Source organism: Podarcis pityusensis, assembly GCF_964106645.2.
Source record: "Podarcis pityusensis genome assembly, contig: HAP1_SCAFFOLD_493, whole genome shotgun sequence".
NCBI classification, from domain to species: Eukaryota; Metazoa; Chordata; class Lepidosauria; order Squamata; family Lacertidae; genus Podarcis; species Podarcis pityusensis.
Window position 1 is genome coordinate 1 of NW_028293209.1, and position 21897 is coordinate 21897.

Consider the following 21897-nt stretch of genomic DNA (forward strand, 5'->3'; position numbering starts at 1 on the left):
TAAATCAAAAGTTGCTATTGTTATTATCTGATGAAGTGTGCATGCACACGAAAGCTCATACCAATAACAAACTTAGTTGGTCTCTAAGGTGCTACTAGGGACACGGGTGGCGCTGTGGATTAAACCACAGAGCCTAGGACTCGCTGATCAGAAGGTTGGCGGTTCGAATCCCCGTAACGGGGTGAGCTCCCGTTGCTTGGTCCCTGGTTCTAGTTTGTGAACATTTATTTGTTTTATATAGAGAGAATTAAACGATAAAATTACCAATAAAAACAGTTTAAAACAACTAGTAACTAGACCTCTTCAAAAGAAATTAAAACCCCACCCTCTCAATATATATAATGGTCTGGTGACTTCTGTTTCAGTGTATCTGAAGAAGTGTGCATGCACACGAAAGCTCATACCAATAACAAACTTAGCTGGTCTCTAAAGTGCTACTGGAAAGATTTTTTTGTTTGTTTGTTTTAGCTTATTTTATGTTTGCAAGTTCTTTTAAATTGTTTATAATATTGTTTTCAATGCTGTGACCTGTCCTGGGACGTTGGGTAATAAATATATTAATCCTCCATCATCATCAAACAGGTAGAGACTAAAGACGCGCAAAAACCCCTTAGCCGTAAAACTCACCTGGATAGGACAGGTGCACCTGCTCAGGCTGGGTGTAGCTGAACCCTTCGCACTGCAGGTGAGGCAGCCACAGGCACAGGAAGCCAAACAGCCTCCCCAGTCGACTCATGCCGCACACCCCCCCCAAGATCTCCTCTCCGCTGAAATCCTTCAGAAGTGAACTCAGACCAGCTGCAAACCTTGGCAGGGTCGCTGCAAGCCGGTCTGGTAAGTCACAGGGCTATTATAATGTCCTCCGTTGCAAACTGCTGATGCTGCTTTGCACTCAGGAACCCGAGGCTGGGGGAGGAAGACGTTCAGAGAGAGTCCAGGATTACTGCAGGGCAACCGAGCCAGCGGACAACAAGAGCCAGACGAGCCGCAAAGACAAAGAGCAGGTGCCCAGCCGTGGGTGCTGATCCTTGGAAGAAAGGGACGCTTTATGGTAGCTCTACTGTCTGTGGAAGGGACGCGGGTGGCGCTGTGGGTTAAACCACAGAGCCTAGGACTTGCTGATCAGAAGGTCGGCGGTTCGAATCCCCGCGACGGGGTGAGCTCCTGTTGCTCGGTCCCTGCTCCTGCCAACCTAGCAGTTCGAAAGCACGTCCAAGTGCAAGTAGATAAATAGGTACCACTCTGGCGGGAAGGTAAACGGCGTTTCCGTGCGCTGCTCTGGTTCGCCAGAAGTGGCTTAGTATTGCTGGCCACATGACCTGGAAGCTGTACGCAGGCTCCCTCGGCCAGTAAAGCGAGATGAGCGCCGCAACTCTAGAGTCGGCTGCAACTGGACCTAATGGTCAGGGGTCCCTTTACTTTTACTGTCTGTGGAATCTCATGGCGCGAGTCAGTGCGCTGGCTGTTCACCAGAAGGCTGCTGGTTTGAACTCACCTAGGGACAGCTGCAGGCAGGATCCCTGCACTGTAGGGGGTTGGGCTACTAGATGCCCTTCCAACTCTACGATTCTATGAAATCTGCCTGCCCAACCCAAACAGAAAACCATTTGAAGGCTCTCTGCCATGGAATTAATTCTCCCGTGGCATCTCAGCAACAGGTATAATGTGAACCGCTGCTCCTGAGGCAGGAACGCAACAGAAATGCCCAGCTTGAGAAGAGGGTGCCCATTATGTCTCTGTATGTATCAGGGATCCGAGACGATTGGTCAGTGCACACTGAAACACTGACTCATAAAGATAGCACAGGGCGGGGTTTTCGGTTATTAAGGGAGAGTCCAAATTTAAATCAGGGGGAAGTCCAACCATTGGGAAAAGCCAGTCTAGGCTGAGGGTGCCATTAAAATGAATGCAGCGCCTAGAAAATGTTTACCAACCAGATAATGACTGGGAGGAGAGCAGGTGACCCGTTTCCTGTAAGTCAGATCATCACAGAATGCCTTACTGGTTTCTCCTTGTTATCTCTCCCGTCGTGGGGGTTTTTAATTACTATTTAAGCTCTTTGGGGCAGGGACCTCTTCTAAGAGTCATGTGTTCTCTGAAAGGCTATATTAATGTTGGTCCCTGGTTCCAGTTTGTGAACATTTATTTGTTTTATATAGAGAGAATTAAACGATAAAATTGTCAATAAAAACAGTTTAAAACAACTAGTAACTAGACCTTTTCAAAAGAAATTAAAACCCATGAGAAACTAAAACCAGATTCAAACACATGCCCACATTTTACATATCTAGCCTGAACAAAAATGTTTTTAGCAAGTGGTAAATACGCAAGGAGTTCCAAGTTCTGAGATGCCATCACAATGGAAGATGGATTTCTCACAAATGTGGAACAGGTATGATGTGTCTAAACCCCAAATTAATTAATTAATCTTATCCCCTTATTGGACGCAGATTTGAAGGAACAGACTGAGTAAGGAATCCAAGTTTACTTATCCCTGCACCCCAAGATAGGAAACTCACAAACAATTAGGAGACTGCCACTTTCCAGGGACAGCTTTCTCTCTGGTCAAAAGCTCAAAAGGCAAGGTGCAATACACCGACTCAGGAATAAGGAACTGGGGATTTACACCCTCAAAAAGAGGATATGAGCCACCCCAGATAATATCCCCAGACCCCAATAAGATGTCCTGGCATTGTTCTGGCCCCAGTTACACTTTGGGGCGCAAGACACTCTCAAGTGTGCTGCCTTTGTCCCACCACAAGGAAGAAACTGGGGTGTGTGCACCCCAAAATAGACTTGGGCCATTGTGTATCTTAAAGGTAAAGGGACCCCTGACCATTAGTCCAGTCGTGGCCGACTCTGGGGTTGCGGCGCTCATCTCGCTTTAATGTCCAAGGGAGCCAGGCGTACAGCTTCCGGGTCATGTGGCCAGCATGACTAAGCCGCTTCTGGTGAACCAGAGCAGCGCACGGAAACGCCGTTTACCTTCCCGCCGGAGCGGTACCTGTTTATCTACTTGCACTTTGACGTGCTTTTGAACTGCTGGGTGGGCAGGAGCAGGGACCGAGCAACGGGAGCTCATCCAGTTGCGGGGATTCGAACCGCTGACCTTCTGATCGGCAAGTCCTAGGCTCTGTGGTTTAACCCACAGCGCCACCCGAGTCCCTTCTGTGTATCTTACATTAGCACAATTGGGGAACTAAGCTCGCCAACCCAACAAACACACACGCCATGAGATGCCCTAGCATCTTTGGGCAAAACGCCGGTTATACCAAATCAGACCACTGGCCCATCTGGCTCAGGCGTGTCTACAGCGGCCTTCCCCAACCTGGTGCCCCCTGGACGTTTTAGCGCACAACTCCCACCCGCCCCAGACTGAGGAAGGCTGCCCTACACTGACTGGCAGCAGCACTCCAGCATCTCAGATAGAAGGCTTTTAGAAGACATCTGAAGGCAGCCCTGTTTAGGGAAGCTTTTCATGTCTAATAGGTTACTGTATTTTAATTTTCTGTTGGGAGCCGCCCAGAGTGGCTGGGGAAACCCAGCCAGATGGGCAGGGTATAAATATATTATTATTATTATTATTATTATTAGGCGACCCCATACGAAAGCCCCGTAGCCCACAGTATCCCGGGGTTAGCGAGCTAAATCTGGGAGCGTACGGAGCAGAAGACATGGGATCTCCCCCGACCCCACCTTCCCCAGGCAGCCTTGAGCCCCGGCACCCAGTGGCGTAGCGTGGGCGGTGCAGGGGGGCCCGGCCGCACCGGGCGCAACATCTGGGGGTTAGGGTTAGGGGGCGCAAATCCACTGGTTATGGGGCGCAAATCCATGGGTTAGGGGGCGCAAATTACTTGCCTTGCCCCGGGTGCTGACAACCCACGCTACGCCACTGCCGGCACCTCTCCTTTCTGGAAATCAAGCCGCAAATCCGGACGGGGTGGCGTTCCTGAGCGTGTGCAGAGCGCCTGTCAGCACTGACCTGTGACCGGGGTCTCGCCCGACGCCTCTGCGCGCAAAGGCGAGCAGCAGGTCCCTCCGATCGCAAGGAAGCCCGGGGTTGATCTCCTCCTGCTCTCTGGACTCTGGGAAAAGATCCTCCCACCCCGAAGGGAGCGCGTCGCTCAGCGCCTCCCTCCGCGCACCGGATTTCCTGGTTCTTTTCGCAGCCTTTGGCGCTCTCCATTGAGGGGGAGCCGAGAGCCAGAGGAGTTGGAAGGGATCTCCTACGGTCATCTAGTCCAACCCCCCCTGCGATGCAGGAGGAGGAGCACGGCTGGCCCGGCCCGCGAGTGCCTGCGATTGGGCAGCACCGGACCCCGTCTCCCTCCCCGCCCCCAGAATGGAAGGTGACAGCGGCTGCGGTCGCTGAGTCTCGCTTTGCATCTTTTGGGGAGGTAGAGGAAAGAAAGGGCGGCTTCTTTGCGCAGCGCCCGGGAAATCCCGGACACGTCCTCTTTTGGGGGGCTAGTGCCGGATTTACGTGCAAGCTAAACAAGCCCTAGCTTAGGTCTCCACTCTCTTGGGGGCCCCCCCAAAAAATTAAAGAAAAAAACCTGGATGTACATTTCCAAAATATAAGATATAAAAACTACATACAGCAACAATGTTTTGTGTTGTGTGTGGGCCTATTACGTCCACAAATTGTGTTGTTGTTGTTGCTGGGTCGTTTAGTCGTGTCCGACTCTTCGTGACCCCATGGACCAGAGCACGCCAGGCACTCCCGTCTTCCACTGCCTCCCGCAGTTTGGTCAAACTCATGCTGGTAGCTTTGAGAACACTGTCCCACCATCTTGTCCTCTGTCGTCCCCTTCTCCTTGTGCCCTCCATCTTTCCCAACATCAGGGTCTTTTCCAGGGAGTCTTCTCTTCTCCTGAGGTGGCCAAAGTCTTGGAGCCTCAGCTTCAGGATCTGTCCTTCCAGTGAGCACTCAGGGCTGATTTCCTTCAGAATGGAGAGGTTTGATCTTCTTGTAGTCCATGGGACTCTCAAGAGTCTCCTCCAGCACCATAATTCAAAAGCATCCATTCTTCGGCGATCAGCCTTCTTTATGGTCCAGCTCTCACTTCCATACATCACTACTGGGAAAACCATGGCTTTAACTATACAGACCTTTGTCGGCAAGGTGATGTTTCTGCTTTTTAAGATGCTTTCTAGGTTTGTCATTGCTTTTCTTCCAAGAAGCAGGCGTCTTTTAATTTCGTGGCTGCTGTCACCATCTGCAGTGATCATGGAGCCCAAGAAAGTCAAATCTCTCACTGCCTCCATTTCTTCCCCTTCTATTTGCCAGGAGGTGATGGGCCCAGTGGCCACGATCTTCGTTTTTTTGATATTGAGCTTCAGACCATAATTCGCGCTCTCCTCTTTCACCCTCATTAAAAGGTTCTTTAATTCCTCCTCACTTTCTGCCATCAAGGTTGTGTCATCTGCATATCTGAGGTTGTTGATATTTCTTCTGGCAATCTTAATTCCGGCTTGGGATTCACCCAGCCCAGCCTTTCGCATGAATTCTGCATATAAGTTAAGTAAGCAGGGAGACAATATACAGCCTTGTTGTACTCCTTTCCCAATTTTGAACCAATCAGTTGTTCCATATCCAGTTCTAACTGTAGCTTCTTGTCCCACATAGAGATTTCTCAGGAGACAAGGCAGTAGAACCAAGCAATAGTGGATCAGAGTGGAAATGCCCAAAACTTACCTTATATCTCCCCTTTTTTAAAAAAGATATTGGGGAGGGGGCGCGGAGAGCCTTCTGATCCCTGCTAAAATCCTCCTTAGCAGAACTGTGGAAGGCGCGCAGGAGCCCATTCGCCCTCTTTCCGCAGACCCATCAGATTGTAGAGTGGGAAGAAAGGGCTCCATGGGTCATCTAGTCCAACCCCCTGCAATGCAGGAGTTCCTTCGTCCGGTCAAGGTGGTGGGGGTTGGATTGGAGCCCCCATGCCTCCCGGCCAAAGACCAACAGGGGACGGGGCCGTCTTCCTTCCTAGTCTTGTTAGGACCCACTCTGTCCCTGCGCCTCTTCCATCCTCCGGCCTCCCGGCTTTGGTTCAGCTCCGGGATGGCTTCTTCTCTGCCTGGGCTGGACTTCCTTTTTCTCCTTCGCTGCAAAGTAGAAGGGAAAATGTACCAATCTCTATTATTGTATTTTAGTGTTTTGTTGGAAGCCGCCCAGAGTGGTTGGGGAAACCCAGCCAGATGGGCGGGGTATAAATTATTCTTATTATTATTATTATTATTATTATAGTTCTGGGTCATCCGGTGCATCTGCTGGGTCCAGGAACAGGCACATTTAGCATTTCTCCCCAGGGCTAGGAATAGATGTGTGGAACTCCCTGCCACAAGATGTGGTCAGGCGAAGGTCACTGGCTTAGGTATACACACACACACACACACACACACACACACATATATACACACACACGAGTATTTATATCCCACCCTCCTATTGTAAAAGCTATGTTCATCGTTGGGGGGATGTTATTATAACATTAAAAATAACTAAGAAGGGATACATTCAATTACAGTATTCTTTGCTTCACAGAATGCGTTGACAGTTGCTTTTGGGGGCTGAATTAATCAAATGGGCAAATAATACAGCAATAAACATTTATGGATGGTACACACAACAGGGGCCAGCCACCCAGCTAGGAAAGTCTCTTTCTGATAGGATTGCTCTGATCACACTAATAGGTGGGTTGAGCTAAACTCCCCACCCTTCTTTTTAAAGGACGTGTTATAATCTGTTCTTGAACCAAGCCATGTCTGGGTACAATTACCGCTTTTCAGCTTACAAGGAAAATAACATTCAAAGGGATAGCATCTCTTCATTTTCTTTTTATAGAGCCCAGAGGTGTAAATAGAAGCAGAAGAGAAAGTGATTCAGCCGTCAAGATGGAAAACACCCACGATATTCTGGAGAAGTACCTGACAGTCTCCTCCACATTTGGGCTTAACTGAACCATAAAATCATAGAATTGTAGAGTTGGAAAGTAACCCAGGGGTCATGTAGTCCAAAGCCCTGCGATGCAGGAATCTCAGCTAAGCATCCATGACTGCAACTATCTCCAGGGCCTGTGAAAGTATATTTGTTCTTTTAATTGCCCTCGTTTCTGTACCAGTGGGAGGGGGCAACAGGCAGGATTTCGGCAGCCTATCCCCATCACTTCATATATTTGGGGAAGCTGCCCCTGTTGAATATCGGCTTGCCTGCACTGTGCTTTATGCACCCCTCCCCAAATTCGCTGCACTATGAGGTGAGGGGGCAGTGCCTCAGATGCTCTCTCCCTTCAGGCACTTAGTTTTCAAAAACGAAGAGGCGACTTGCATAGGGGGGGAAATAGAATGGCAGAGTTGAAAGGGACACCGACGCTCATCTAGTCTGACCCCCTGCAGTGCAGGAAGCACAGCCAAGGCCTTCAATACTGGTCATGTGCTGGAAGAAGAGGGTGTGCAGGAGAGGAGTCCCAGGTTGTGGCTACTCTCTGTCAATCTGCACATGTTCAGAGACACTCATTTCTGAGCACAAGAGTTCTCCCAGCACTGGCAGTCTAAGAGAGGTTTCCAGAGGTCTGTATCAGGACACCTGCGTTGCATACAGAAGATGCCCAAGCCAAGTTAAAAGGATCTGGGAGTGAGTGAGCAGGGTATCTGCCTGGGCTCCAGAGGAGCTGCTGCTGGTCTGAGCAAGCTGCACTGGGCTAAGGAACAAACAGGCCGAGGCACTATAAAGCACCACACTATATGCAGCCCCAAGGCCTGGTTGAAGAGGCACGTTTTCATCTGGAGCCTAAAGGAGTGTAATGAAGGCGCCAGGTAAACCTCCCCGAGGAGAGCATTCCAAAGACAGGGAGCCACTGCAGAGAAGGCCCTGTTCTTGTGTTGCCACCCTCCGAGGGCGACAGAAGATAGAATCATAGAATCATAGAGTTGGAAGAGACCACAAGGGCCATCGAGTCCAACCCCCTGCCGAGCAGGAAACACCATCAGAGCACTCCTGACATATGGTTGTCAAGCCTCTGCTTAAAGACCTCCAAAGAAGGAGACTCCACCACACTCCTTGGCAGCAAATTCCACTGTCGAACAGCTCTTACTGTCAGGAAGTTCTTCCTAATGTTTAGGTGGAATCTTCTTTCTTGTAGTTTGGATCCATTGCTCCGTGTCCGCTTCTCTGGAGCAGCAGAAAACAACCTTTCTCCCTCCTCTATGTGACATCCTTTTATATATTTGAACATGGCTATCATATCACCCCTTAACCTCCTCTTCTCCAGGCTAAACATGCCCAGCTCCCTTAGCCGTTCCTCATAAGGCATCGTTTCCAGGCCTTTGACCATTTTGGTTGCCCTCCTCTGGACACGTTCCAGTTTGTCAGTGTCCTTCTTGAACTGTGGTGCCCAGAACTGGACACAGTACTCCAGGTGAGGTCTGACCAGAGCAGAATACAGTGGCACTATTACTTCCCTTGATCTAGATGCTATACTCCTATTGATGCAGCCCAGAATTGCATTGGCTTTTTTAGCTGCCGCGTCACACTGTTGGCTCATGTCAAGTTTGTCAAGCCGCTGTTGGCTCACGTCAAGTTTGTCATCATGTCAAGATGATCTTGGGATCTGGGTATGGAGAGAAGCGGTCCTTGAGGAATTGCGGTTGTGAGTCCTTCAAGGCTTTATAGGTCAAAAACAGCATTTTGAATTGGGCCGGGAAACTAACTGGCTTGATTAAGACCATGGGTAGGCAAACTAAGGCCCGGGGGCCGGATCCAGCCCCAATCGTCTTTTAAATCTGGCCCACGGACAGTCCGGGAATCAGCGTGTGTTTACATGAGTAGAATGTGTCTTTTTATTTAAAATGCATCTCTGGGTTATTTGTGGGGCATGGGAATTCATTCATCTCCCCCCCCCAAAAAAAATATAGCCCGCCCCCCAGAAGGTCTGAGGGACAGCTGCCTGCTGAAAACGTTTGCTGACCACTGATTAAGACTATGCTTTTTCCGTTTTAGGGTCCCAGTTTATAGACACAAGCTGCCCCCTGGGTTATCCCTCAGTTACCAGGTCTTTCAGACAACATATGTATGGTGTATATATCCTGGAAGTCACCCTGTAAGGTAGACTGAACTGGGCCCTATTGCTGCGCAACTCAAAACGCTTAACAGACCTTTTCCTTTTTTGAAATAAAAAAGGGGGTCACGGACACGGCTAAGGGAGCTGGGCATGTTTAGCCTGGAGAAGAGGAGGTTAAGGGGTGATATGATAGCCATGTTCCAATATATAAAAGGATGTCACATAGAGGAGGGAGAAAGGTTGTTTTCTGCTGCTCCAGAGAAGCGGACACGGAGCAATGGATCCAAACTACAAGAAAGAAGATTCCACCTAAACATTAGGAAGAACTTCCTGACAGTAAGAGCTGTTTGACAGTGGAATTTGCTGCCAAGGAGTGTGGTGGAGTCTCCTTCTTTGGAGGTCTTTAAGCAGAGGCTTGACAACCATATGTCAGGAGTGCTCTGATGGTGTTTCCTGCTTGGCAGGGGGTTGGACTCGATGGCCCTTGTGGTCTCTTCCAACTCTAGGATTCTATGATTCTATGATTCTATGACTAAGCGACTAAACAACAACACTGCCTTGTTTTAATGCTCTCCTTGGTTTGGAGCGAATGGATATTTTAATGGTGCGGGCGGCTTCCAAAGCTTGCATTCTCCCCCGCCCGCCGCTGCTTTTTCCCCAGCGCGTGGCGCACGAGGAAGCTTCACCGGTTGAATTCCTGCCTGCCGCTTGGCGTTCCAAGGCCCGTGATCGGAAATGACGGGCGCGGCGAATGCCAATCAACCTCCCTTTCGCCAATCCCCGCCAGCTCTGCTCTTGCGCTCGAAGCACCGCCCCTTTCTCTTCCCCGGCAGCTGATTGGCTTATCCTGTCTACACGGGAACCAGGTCCGGCCGGCTTCGCTTCCTTTCTACTGCTCTTCCTTCCAGGCGCGGTTTGTTTTTGCGGAAGGAGCGGTCCCTGGGCGCGCAAAGGGAGAGTGCTGCCTGCTCCTCTGTGTGCAAAGAGCCTGCGATGGAAAAGGTAGAGGAACCTGGTTTCTGCAAGAAAACTAACAAGCAGGCATCACTTTGCTTCTGGGCGGGTGGGAGAACCAAGCTTGAATTTGTTTTCTGTACTCCAGTTCACTCTTAATTATCGCAGCAAGAAAGCAGCCTCAGGTTTTTTTCCTTTCCAGGGTAACACCACTCCCGGGAGGATGGAGGAGAAGAACAGGCCTCCGTCCCAGGGTATTTTAGTTTAAAACGTCTTCAACTTTTATTTCCGAAACTTGACCGCAGTGAGAGACCAGACATGGGGCTTGTAAAAAGCAAGAGCACTTCCACCGACGGAATGGAAATCCAGTGCCTGGTGGATTTGAACCCGTTGCCCGAGGAATTGCTGGAGCTGATCCTGAGCTGGGTGCCTGCGCGGACACTGGTGACCCGCTGCCGCCTGGTGTGCTGTAGGTGGAGGGACCTAATTGACAGGCCCACCGTCTGGAAACTTCAGTGGGAGAGAGACCCGCGCATGCACGATGCCATTGAAGCTGCCCAACGATGCCCCCGAATGGACTGCTGCCGAGTGGGGGTCCTGCGGCCCTTTGGGAGGAACCTGATCAAGAATCCCTGTGGGACAGGTGAGGGAGCTGTGCAGGTGAGGGGTCAGGCAGGTGGGTCCCAGGGAGTCTAATGTCCCTTCAAATGCCTGCACTCTAATCAGAGACACTGTTGGGATTGTGGTGTGAGGAAACGTACTCTGCGCATTCCCAGAGGCAATTCTCAACGCTTTCCGAAGCAGGAGCTAAAAACAGCTATTAGCCATGATGTCCACATCCTGTCCTCCCCAGCAGAAGCATTATGGCTCTGAGTACTGGTGGTGTATTGTACTCATGGATGCTGGATTAGATGGGCCTTGGGCCTGATCCAGCGGCCAGGCTCTTATTACATTCCTATGTCAACTTGGAATCACATTTACTTTTTACCCCAAACTTTCTAGGCACAATTCTGCGCTTTCCTGCTTTGTGTCTGAGCTGTTCTGTTTGTTGGTTTTGCACTACTACCTTCCCCAGGAAGAGCCGCTCAATAATAACAACAACAACAACAACAATAATAATAATAATAATAATTTTTATTTATATCCCGCCCTCCCCAGCCGAAGCTGGGCTCAGGGCGGCTAACAACAATCAAATAATACAACATTCTAAAATCATTTCATTAAAATTAATTCAACTCAAATTGATGGCAACCATTAGGCTAAAGTTCTGTGAAGATTGCCAAAGGAGGGAGTCAGGCTGTGCCCTGGCCAAAGGCCTGGTGGAACAGCTCTGTCTTGCAGGCCCTGCGGAAAGATGTCAAGTCCCACAGGGCCCTAGACTCTTGTGACAGAGCGTTCCACCAGATTGGAGCCGCAGCCGAGAAAGCCCTGGCTCTAGTTGAGGCCAGCCTAATCTCCCTGTGGCCCGGGACCTTCAGGATGTTTTTGTTTGAAGACCGTAAGTTCCTCTGTGGGACATACCAGGAGAGGCGGTCCTGTAGGTACATGGGTCCTAGGCCGTATAGGGCTTTAAAAGTTAACACAGCACCTTAAGCCTGATCCTGTACCCCACTGGGAGCCAGTGCAGCTGGTATAGCACTGGGTGAATGTGATCTCGCAGCGAGGACCCCGTAAGGAGTCTCGCTGCGGCATTCTGCACCCGCTGGAGTTTCTGGGTCAGTCTCAAGGGCAGCCCCACATAGAGCGAGTTACAATAATCCAGTCTGCATTCCTATGACACCCATTCCTACACTACATTCCTATGTCAACTTGGGGCTCATTCACATTTACTTTTTACCCCAAGCTTTCTAGGCACAATTCTGCGTTTTCCCGGTTTGTGTCCGGGCTGTTCTGTTTGTTGGTTTTGCACTACTACCTTCCCCAGGAAGGTCCGCTCTTTAATGCTGAATCGGAACAAACGGCGGTTCAGGTCTTCCACGGACTGCCGAGAATGTTTCTTTGTGGGGAAAGCAGCAGGGGGAGGAAACAAAAACGGACAGCATCCTGGAAAGAATGGACCTAGAAAGTGCAGAGGCAATTAGTGTGGATGAGCCCTCGCACTTTGCATCCGTAAACGACATCTCCACTGATACCCGTTATTGTGCCCACAGAACAGTTTCAACACTGGGTGATCCAGCATGGAGGGAATGGGTGGAGAGTGGAAGAGAACAGACAGCATGTGGAAGGCGCAGAGGCCCAGACTTGCTTTGCCTCATCATACGTGTGAGTCAAATGTGGGAGACGTCACAATCCCATTGTTTTTGGCAGCTCCATTTCCCTGTGGCCTGGGACATCCTTTTTAACTGCAGCTGGTGGCACAGATTCTCCTCTCTGAGTTGCCACTTTTCCTTGCTATTCCTTTACAGGTCACAAACTCTTAGCTGCTTTGTGTTTCTGTAATGACGCTGTCTTTCTGGAAGATGCAAGGAGCCCAACGCGCTGTAAACATAGCATTAATGTCTTTGTTGTCCCTCACCCTGCCCAGGTGGTGTGTAAAATCACAGCTGATTGATTTGCTGAAAGAAGGTTTTCCAGAGGAGCTCATGGATACCTGCCAACCTGATGTTATTATCTGTGACTGGTGAGCTCTACTCTTCTTTTGATCTCCTGAGAATTAACCTAAATAATAATAATAATAATAATAATAATAATTTATTATTTATACCCCGCCCATCTGGGTGGCTTCCAACCATATATTAAAATACAGTAATACATCAAACATTAAAAGCTTCCCTAAACAGGGCTGCCTACAGATGTCTTCTAAAAGTTTGGTAGTTATTTTTCTCTTTGACATCCGGTGTGAGGGCATTTCACAGGGCGGGCGCCACTACTGAAAAGGCCCTCTGCCTGGTTCCCTGTAACTTGGCTTCTTGCAGTAAGGGAACCGCCAGAAGGCCCTCAGAGCTGGACCTCAGTGTCTGCGTAGAACTATGGGGGTGGAGACGCTCCTTCAGGTATGCTCCATTCCTTTCGCTGCCTTGGCTGTACTCCATCCTCTCCGCCATCCCTTTCAGGTGGGGTGCCCGGGAAGACTGCGGCTGCAGATACAAAATCCGTGTGGAGCTCCTGGCAGCAGATTGGTCAGTAATTGCCGAATTCAACGCTAATCCGGAACCCATTCCACAGTGGAACAACGGCCAGTATCAAAAGGTGTTATTTGATATCCAAGGCCTGTTTTCCTTCCTTTTGGGATTAAAGATCATAGGTGCCTAAAGGCTGCATGGGAATAGTATTGATCCCAATGCAGATGCAAAGCCAAAACCTGGGGGGTGGAGGCGGAGTTATTGGTGCACTAAAGTGGCATAGCAGTCAAAACAGCAAAAGTCTAAATACAAGTGTCAGGTAAGATTACTTTGGAGCTAGTTATAATAAAGTCAGAGCATTCAGTTAAAACTGGGTGATCCAACGATTGCTCCTTAAAACAGACTTATTCTGAATTCCGGCTCCATTCATTGCCAGGTTTACCACTCTCCCCGAAGTGTGGCTGCTTTATAGAGCACAGGGAACAAACCCATGATCTTGGTGTTATTATCTTGTTATTTTAAATGGGAGCATTGAAGGGGACAGAACGGGCAAATTCACATCCCTTTCAGGAACGGGAGACTCCACCATTGATTGCTTTGCAGCCTCGCATAGCCTGTTAAACGCTATAACCATCTGCAAGGCGATAAAACACCTTCGAGAGTGTCCACGTACCCTTAGTTTTAACACTAAACCTTAGCACTCAGATCGCTCGTACAGAGTGTACATGGATGCTGAACAGAAGTAAAATGGACAAGTAAATTACTACAGTGGTACCTCAGGTTAAGTACTTAATTCGTTCCGGAGGTCTGTTCTTAACCTGAAGCACAACTTTAGCTAATGGGGCCTCCTGCTAGCGCCGCGCCGCCGGAGCACGATTTCTGTTCTCATCCTGAAGCAAAGTTCTTAACCTGAAGCACTATTTCTGGGTTAGCAGAGTCTGTAATCTGAAGCGTATGTAACCTGAAGCGTATGTAACCCAAGCTACCACTGTACATCAAAACATAAGGGCGATCATGTACGCCAAAGGTAGCCTTCTGTATCGCGAAGCACTCTTATCTGCAAAGACACCAACAATAGTTTTTACTATTTAATCCTGCTCTTGCAAAACTGTTTGAAATCCAAGGCTTCATCCAAACTATCTGTTAAACCGTCCAGGCACTGGTGTGACCTTGCATGTATCGCCATGAAAAAAATTTCTTTAACAGAGGAAGACCGGCTGTACGGAGAGCAACATCGGCCAACGTTGCCTCGGGAGGAAGCGCTGCAAGGCTTTAATTAAAGCAAAAAAGATGCAGGACGCAAGAAACCCGTGGCAAGCTTTCTAAGGTGTTCTGCTTTCCAAGGGTGCTTCTCCTTGACTTTTTGCTCTTCTCTCTGCCTCTGTAGGTGTCCCACGTGTTCAGGAGTTACGGCCCTGGCGTTCGCTACATCCAGCTCTGGCACAAAGGGGTGGACACACAATTCTGGGAAGGGCATTACGGGGCTCGCATCACAAACTCTACGGTGCTGGTAAAACTCTCGCCAGAGCCCCTGCGGTCTCCCACCAGGGTGTTTTTCTCGCTGCCGCCAAAACATATTCCACCCAGATCACGTTCTTCCAGGTGGAGAAAAATCTTGAAGTGATGAGAGGACGTTGTTGATGGCTTGCAAGGAGGAGTTTTGAGACATAGGAACCTAAACATTTTATATATATATATATAAATATATATATATATAGAATTAAAGAAACCCCTCGGGTCCCCTTTACTGTGAAATCAAATAACCCTTGTTTAACCAATGTTCTGGGGGTTTTTTGCACTCTGAAAATAACTTAAGTTCACAAGAGACCTTGAGAAAAGGCTGTTTTTAAAAATGTTTTACATTCTATTTTTTTGTTTTCTATTCTTTTTTCAATTTACTATAATAATCTCTCTCTCTCTCTCTCACTCAATAAATAAATATTAAAAAGATTTGGCTGGTTCTTTGAAACACTGTGAATATTCCGCTTGCAGCAACCACCATCTTCCAGGTTCTTGGCCCAACCGCTCTCTCTCTTAAGACAACCATGCTAGTCTTAAAATATTAAAATGTTTGTTCTTTGGGCACCCAGCCAAGCAGATCACTAATGGAAGAAAAATGGAAATTGCCCATTGACCGCAAACTTCTGTAGGAAGAGATGGCTGGAGGACACTGCGCATGGGATATCTTCTCCCCCACCAGACCAGATGGGCCTTTCAAAGTCTTCTGCCTCCACTTCTGGGGCAGGATCCATCCAAGATCTAACTAGGGACCATGCCTGAGACATGGTACGGTGACCGTACCCAATAACAAAAAAAAATTACAGTAAACCACAACAGACAACCAGGACAATTATCATCCATGAATCCACACTCTGTAACACTTGAGTGAATGCAAAGGGGAGGAAAGAAGTTGGCGAATGTCCTCGGCTAGGGGTTGCCATATTTCGAAGAGCAGAAAATTAGGACACATGTGCCGACTTCTAGTTTTAACTGTGGATCCCTATGACGAGACTGCTCATGAAAAAAAGGACATGCCTTGGAAACAGGACAATATGGCAACCATACAGCCTCCAGCCCACAGAAATTCCTTGTCAGGAGTGCATGCAGGAGCCAGGTCCTGTGGCCAGTAGGACTTTGCAGGACAGGGACCTTCCTCAGTTTGTTTTGGAGAGGCAAGACAAGGCCGCACAGGTGAGGCCGATTGATAACTTGCTGCACCTGGTGGCAAGAGCCGGGAAGGGATGTAAGGTCAGCATTTCCCTTTGGCTCTTTGCCACAGCAACATGTTCCCTGCCTTGCTGTGTTTGGCTCCTTCCTTCCTGATCCTCGGACCCTTGACTTCGTGACTCCCTGCTTCCTGATCCTCGGACCCTTGACTTCGTGACTCCTTCCTTCCTGATCCTCGGACCCCTGACTTCGTGACTCCTTCCTTCTTGTTCCCAGACCCTTGACTTCGTGACTCCTTGCTTCCTGACCCTCGGACTCTTGGCTTCCTGACTCCTGGCTTCTGGACCCCCGTTCCTGCTCCCACCCCGCCATCTTGCCCCTGGTCCCGACGTCCTCAGCCAAGACTTTGCCCGTAAACCGGACCGTGACATTCCTCCTAATTTTCACTTTTGCCAGAGTGGACCAGAGGACGTTCATTGAACAGGATGTGGCAGAGAGAAATATCCCCTAAGGATGGGGTGGGATTCCTCAGTTTCAAAAAAAAATTATGAACAACCCTAGGGGGTGAAATGGAGGAAGGAGATGGGTTAAATACATTGGATATAATATTCAGTTAGAATCCTGGAAGAGGTTGTGGAAGGAAGGTATTAATTTTGCTGCATGCAGTGCACTTAAAGAAAATGTTATGGAAATGATGTACAGATGGTACCTAACACCAGCTAAACTTGCTAAAATGTGCAAGACAAGAACCAACGAGTGCTGGAAATGTAAAGAAAGGGAAGGTATCTTCTACCACATGTGGTGGACTTGCAAAGAAGTAAAGGCTTTCTGGGAAATGGTATATAATGAGTTAAAGAAAATGTTTAAAAAATACTTTCGTTAAAAAACCAGAAGCCTTTTTACTGGGTATAGTGGGTGAAGAGATACCAAGGGAAGATAAAAGACTGTTTATGTATGCAACAACGGCAAGAACTCTTTTAGCTCAAAAATGGAAACGAAGAAGTACCAACAAAAGAAGAGTGGCAGATGAAGATGTTGGACTTTGCAGAACTGGCGAAGCTGACGGGCGACATCTGAAACCAGCATGATCAAGTATTCCAAAAGGACTGGAGTAAATTTATACGATATCTGACAGATTATCGTAAGCGATAAACATCCCTAGCAGGGTTGTCCGATGACTTGTAATGAGAAGTTTTCTTGACTTGTCATGAGAAGTTTTCTACCTTTCTATATTTATTTAAATTTTGAGCTATTTTGTAATGAGTGCAAGTGGAATTGGAAAACGTACAAAATGCAATGATATAAAGGTTAATTTTGAAAGCCCTGAGGCGGGAGGGAAGTCGATAAGCTCTAAAGCTGTATTTTAATATTTTGTTGGAAGCCGCCCAGAGTGGCTGGGGAAGCCCAGCCAGATGGGCAGGGTATAAATAATAAATTATTATTAAATTATTATTATTACAGTATAAAGAGCCAGGGAGGTAAAGTGGATAATAATGATGTGAATGTATATTATTAAATGGAAAATAAATAAATAAAATTATATATACACACACATACACACCGTATTTTTCCATGTATAAGACCAGGGGGGTTTTTTACCAAAAAATTAGGTTTAAAATTGGGGCTCATCTTATACACGGGTAGTGCTGAGGGGTGTTTTCTTAATTTGGAGTCCCCAAAAATGGGGAGAGCGTCATACATGGGGGGTATCTTATGCACTGAAAAATATGGGGGGGGGGTAGGTATATGTGTGTGTATATATATATATATGTGTGTGTGTGTGTGTGTGTGTATACAGTGGTGCCTCGCAAGACGAAATTAATTCGTTCCATGGGTTTTTTCGTCTTGCGGTTTTTTTCGTCTTGCGAAGCACGGTGTCGGAAAAGTTTTGGAAAAGCTTCAAAAATCACAAAAGTCTTCAAAAACCTCAAAAAAGGCTACCACACCGCGTGCTATGAGTTGCTCCTCGAAGTCAAGTCGCAACTGTATTAATGGCGTTAAGAAAAAGGAAACAAACTTGCAAGACATTTCCGTCTTGCGAAGCAAGCCCATAGGGAAAATCGTCTTGCAAAGCAACTCAAAAAACCAAAAACCCTTTCGTTTTGCGAGTTTTCCGTCTTGCGAGGCATTCGTCTTGCGAGGTACCACTGTGTGTGTATATATATATATATATATATATATATATATATATGAATGAAATGGAGGAGGGAGAACCTTCTCATGAACAAATTCCTGAGGGAAAGAGTGTTTATACATGTTATTTGGCTGCAATCTTCTAGAAATCGTTGCCTTGGAAAGGTTCCCCTCCAAGCCTTGAGGAGAGAGACGAAGGCAGCTCCGTAAAGGGAACCATTTTGAGCTTGGCTCCAGCAGGCGGGAAAAAGGCGGGAAAAAGGCGCCTCAGCTGGAGGGTCTCTGCCCCGTTGGCCTCAAACCCCTGCCTGTTCTGAGGAGAAATGTCTAACCCCTCCACAGAAACAACCCTGGAACAAAAATTAAAATGATTATCATTAGTAGAAGCAGTATTATATTCTTCACCAGATTACCTCACCCCCTTCAGCTCCTTATTAGGTCTCTGAGGAAGGAAGGAACGGACACAGAAAATCCCAAACGTTTTTGAGGGAATGGCTTTGCAACGCCCTCCAAACAGAGGGATGTTCAGAAAAGAAAAATGCACAACCCGATGCACCCAGTGCAGAGAGTAGGCTTCGCCCGTCCGCAAAAATGAGGCCCAAATTAAAGTTATTTTGTGAAAAATTAACACACTGCAGTGGTTTCGTGACCCAAATGCACAGGCCTAAACCCTTTTGCTGGAACGTGAGGCGGGAGGAGATCAAACATGGCAGATGGCCATCCAACTTCCGATTAAAAACCTGCAGAGAAGGAGAGGCCACAACCTCCCAGGTCGTCCTCATCGACGTAGACACTATTGAAAATGTACTCTGGAGATAATGGGTTTAAGGCTAAATTGGATCATGCCCTCAGAGACATGTTCAGATACCTGGAGGTTCCAGAAGTGTTAAATATAGATTATATTCGTTATCCTTTTATTACAGCAAATACTGTTCACCTTAGGTCGCGGAAGGTGATGCACTTCAGAGGGGTTGAGATAATTGTGCAATATTGCTTTAATGGGGGAGAGAGAATCCTTCAAAAGAAGGGTGGATTATCGTATTTTTCCATTGTTGGAACAGGAATTGCACACCTATAGCCAAAGGTACTTCAATAAAAGTCGGGGAAGAGTTGGAAGGATTTTTAATAATGGCATTTCATTCAGTCTAATGAACTGGCTAAGGAGCAGGAGCTTTTTAATTGACCCTGGGGGAAATGCAAATCCTTCTGTTCAAGTATTATATTCTTCTTCTTTGATTTGTGTTTGTTTTAGGAAGAAAAAAACCCCAACATATGTATTTAAAACATCAGATACTTTAAAAAATAAAACCAGAATCTTTAAAACTTGATTTTTTTCTTTGTTCTTGCGGCAGCTCTCACGACCTGTAAAGGTTTCCAATGATTGTAAGTCTACAATAAAAAATATTAGATATCAAACTGGTTCATCATCAGTTTCCGACTATACTCATAGGCAAGGAACAAGGCACCGTTGGCTGGGAAAGCTCGGATCATCGTAGGTTTCAGTCCTGAGTACAAGGCAAAGATACCTTCTTTCCGGAGCACGCTTGCAAACGTTACCATGAAGCCTGCCTGTTTTCCAGCGATGGAAAGGACCTGAATTCTAGTTTTGATGCAGTCAATGGGATAGACAGCAATCCAGAGACACATGCCACCAAAACCGCCGCTGACCATCAGTGCCACAGGGCCTAATTCCTCTTTTGGCCTTCCAAATGCAAAAAACGTCCGGCTCAGCTCATAGCCTCCAAAGAACAAAAAATAGCCTGGGATTTCGCGCAGCAAAGTGCTGGAGAAGCCGCGGTAGAATCCAAGGGGGCCGTCCTTTTTCAGAACACCTTTCACTACCGACCAAACTGTACTGCGCCCGCGCACGACCTCCCCGGATAACTGCATTTCGTGCATGGCCTGCAGGCGACACTTCACGAGTTCGGTGGGGCAGAGGACCAAGGTGGCAAAGGCCGAAGCAAAGGAGCCGGCGGCGGCGTTTTGAAGGTCGCTCAGCGTTGCTTTGCCGTCCAGCCCAACGATGCTCCTGACAACGTTTTGGCAGAAGCCGTAGCACATGAAGAGCACGGCGTTTTCGGCAATGTTGGCGACCAGAGCCGGGGTGGTGCCCTCGTAGAAGCCTCGAAACCCCACTTGCTTGTAAATCTTCACGAAACAGTCCACAAACCCTCGGTACATGTCAGGGAACGTCTGCATTTTCACCTTGGCGGTATCAAATGGCTGGCCGGTAATCACACGGGCAGTGCCTCCTGCGGCCCCTGCCGTGAGGTCAATGGCAGCTTGGATGACCGGGTTGGTTTTCATGTTTCCCACTGGTTTTGTGGCGGCTCTAAATCACCAGGTTTGCTGCAGCCCACAAAGAGATGTGATGGATACCTCTCTCCAGCTCCAACTCGCCAGCGACTCGCCCGCATCGCCTGCCCTGGACCCCCTTCTTCTTATTTGTTATTATTATTATCTTCCTGTACCACAGTTACTATATTTCAGGCCTTCCTTTAGAGTACTTACAGCGGCTCACATAATAAACTATAAGCAATTGCAGTGAGTCCCCCCCCCCCAACAAATGCCCCATTGTGATGTTTGAGGCAGCTTTACTTGGTCAGAACAACTCCCGGCTGGTGGGGGAAAGTGGTGTCCACAGGCATATAAAGTACAAAGCCTTAGAGAGATGCAGGCAGCCCCCAGCTTACATTTTGTTTTGTTGTTTAGTCGTGTCCAACTCTTCGTGACCCCCTGGACCAGAGCACGCCAGGTACTCCTGTCTTCCACTGCCTCCCACTGTTTGGTCAAACTCATGTTGGTAGCTTTGAGAAGACGGTCCAGCCATCTCGTCCTCTGTCGTCCTCTGTCTTTCCCAACATCAGGGTCTTTTCCAGGGAGTCTTCTCTTCTCATGAGGTGGCCAAAGTCTTGGAGCCTCAGCTTCAGGATCTGCCCCTCCAGTGAGCACTCAGGGCTGATTTCCCTAAGAATGGATAGGTTTGATCTTCTTGCAGTCCATGGGACTCTCAAGAGTCTCCTCCAGCACCATAATACAAAAGCATCCATTCTTCTGCCATCAGCCTTCTTTATGGTCCAGCTCTCACTTCCATACATCACTACTGGGAAAACCATAGCTTTAACTATACGGACTATACTATAGCTTACATTTACACATGTGTAAAAGTTGAGCCACTTTCTCAGAGGAAAAGCATGCCTGCATTATCAGAGCTGGATGCTTAATTCAGCAAGAAGGTCACGGCAAGGTGGTATCTGGTTTTCGAGATCTGTATCTGTAATATATCGCGATATATTACAAGCTAAACATTGCGATATATGGATATGTCACAATGTCTAAAGTCAGGATGGAGCTATGTAGAGGCATTGGCTGTCTTCACATTTCCCCCCGCATTGTGGTTTTTGCATAGCACACACGCACCAGATTCGCGATATATTGCCAGGTCAAAAATTATGAAATCGCTATGACGATATGGGCTTCAAACCATTGTTGGATGATATATCGATGTATTGCCCAGCCCTAGACAGGATGCCTGTTCTCTCTCTAGCTAGCTCAAGGCTGAGTTCTCCTGCACAAACATTTAATAAATAAAATGATGATTCTTGGCCCATTCTTAAAATAAGCAGGTTCTCCTAGCGACCTCCGTTTGTCACAGTTTTCACATCTCTTCTTATGTAAGCTGTCTTATCGAAGCACATACTGTACTACAATTACCCCTGCACAACCTGCAAGATAAAAAGAAAACCAGCTTTCCGCACAAGAAAATGCACTAAGCGATCGGGTTGCGATCAGGAGCATGGCCAAAACGGAACGGGTGGCGAGGGTGGCGGAAACCGAGTTTTCGTCTGGCGAAGAGGGTGCCACGTGGATCTGCTGCGAATCAGGGAGCTATCTCAGGTGCCCCAGCGCTTCTTCCCACATTCAGGGAGCGGAACAAGGGCCCGCAGGGTTCCCAAAGGCGCCATCTTCACAACGGTTGCTGCAGCACCCCTGGCTCCCCTGGCAGCAAGTTGAGCCAGGGC

General features: G+C 48.0%; 1 protein-coding gene and 1 pseudogene across 5 annotated transcripts; one reads left to right on the top strand and one right to left on the bottom strand.

Moving 5' to 3' along the window:
- The first annotated feature begins 2377 nt into the window (after nucleotides 1-2377).
- LOC308469209 (F-box only protein 27-like) lies at nucleotides 2378-15359 on the top strand. Of its 4 annotated transcripts, none has more exons than XM_081024554.1 (6): nucleotides 2378-2392; nucleotides 10216-10656; nucleotides 12164-12275; nucleotides 12538-12633; nucleotides 13067-13202; nucleotides 14463-15359. In XM_081024554.1, exons 2-6 carry the CDS (start codon nucleotides 10332-10334, stop codon nucleotides 14697-14699), a joined length of 906 nt encoding a protein of 301 aa, XP_080880680.1. In that variant the 5' UTR covers nucleotides 2378-2392; nucleotides 10216-10331; the 3' UTR covers nucleotides 14700-15359. The 4 variants fall into 4 exon arrangements, with proteins under 4 accessions (XP_080880680.1, XP_080880679.1, XP_080880677.1 ...); XM_081024553.1 differs by lacking the exon at nucleotides 2378-2392 and adding an exon at nucleotides 2444-2469; XM_081024552.1 differs by lacking the exon at nucleotides 2378-2392 and adding an exon at nucleotides 9722-10061.
- A 3623-nt stretch (nucleotides 15360-18982) lies between these two features.
- LOC308469211 (mitochondrial ornithine transporter 1 pseudogene) lies at nucleotides 18983-20604 on the bottom strand (annotated as a pseudogene). The gene has a single exon. The product of its transcript is annotated as a mitochondrial ornithine transporter 1 pseudogene (transcript).
- Nucleotides 20605-21897: the final 1293 nt, after the last annotated feature.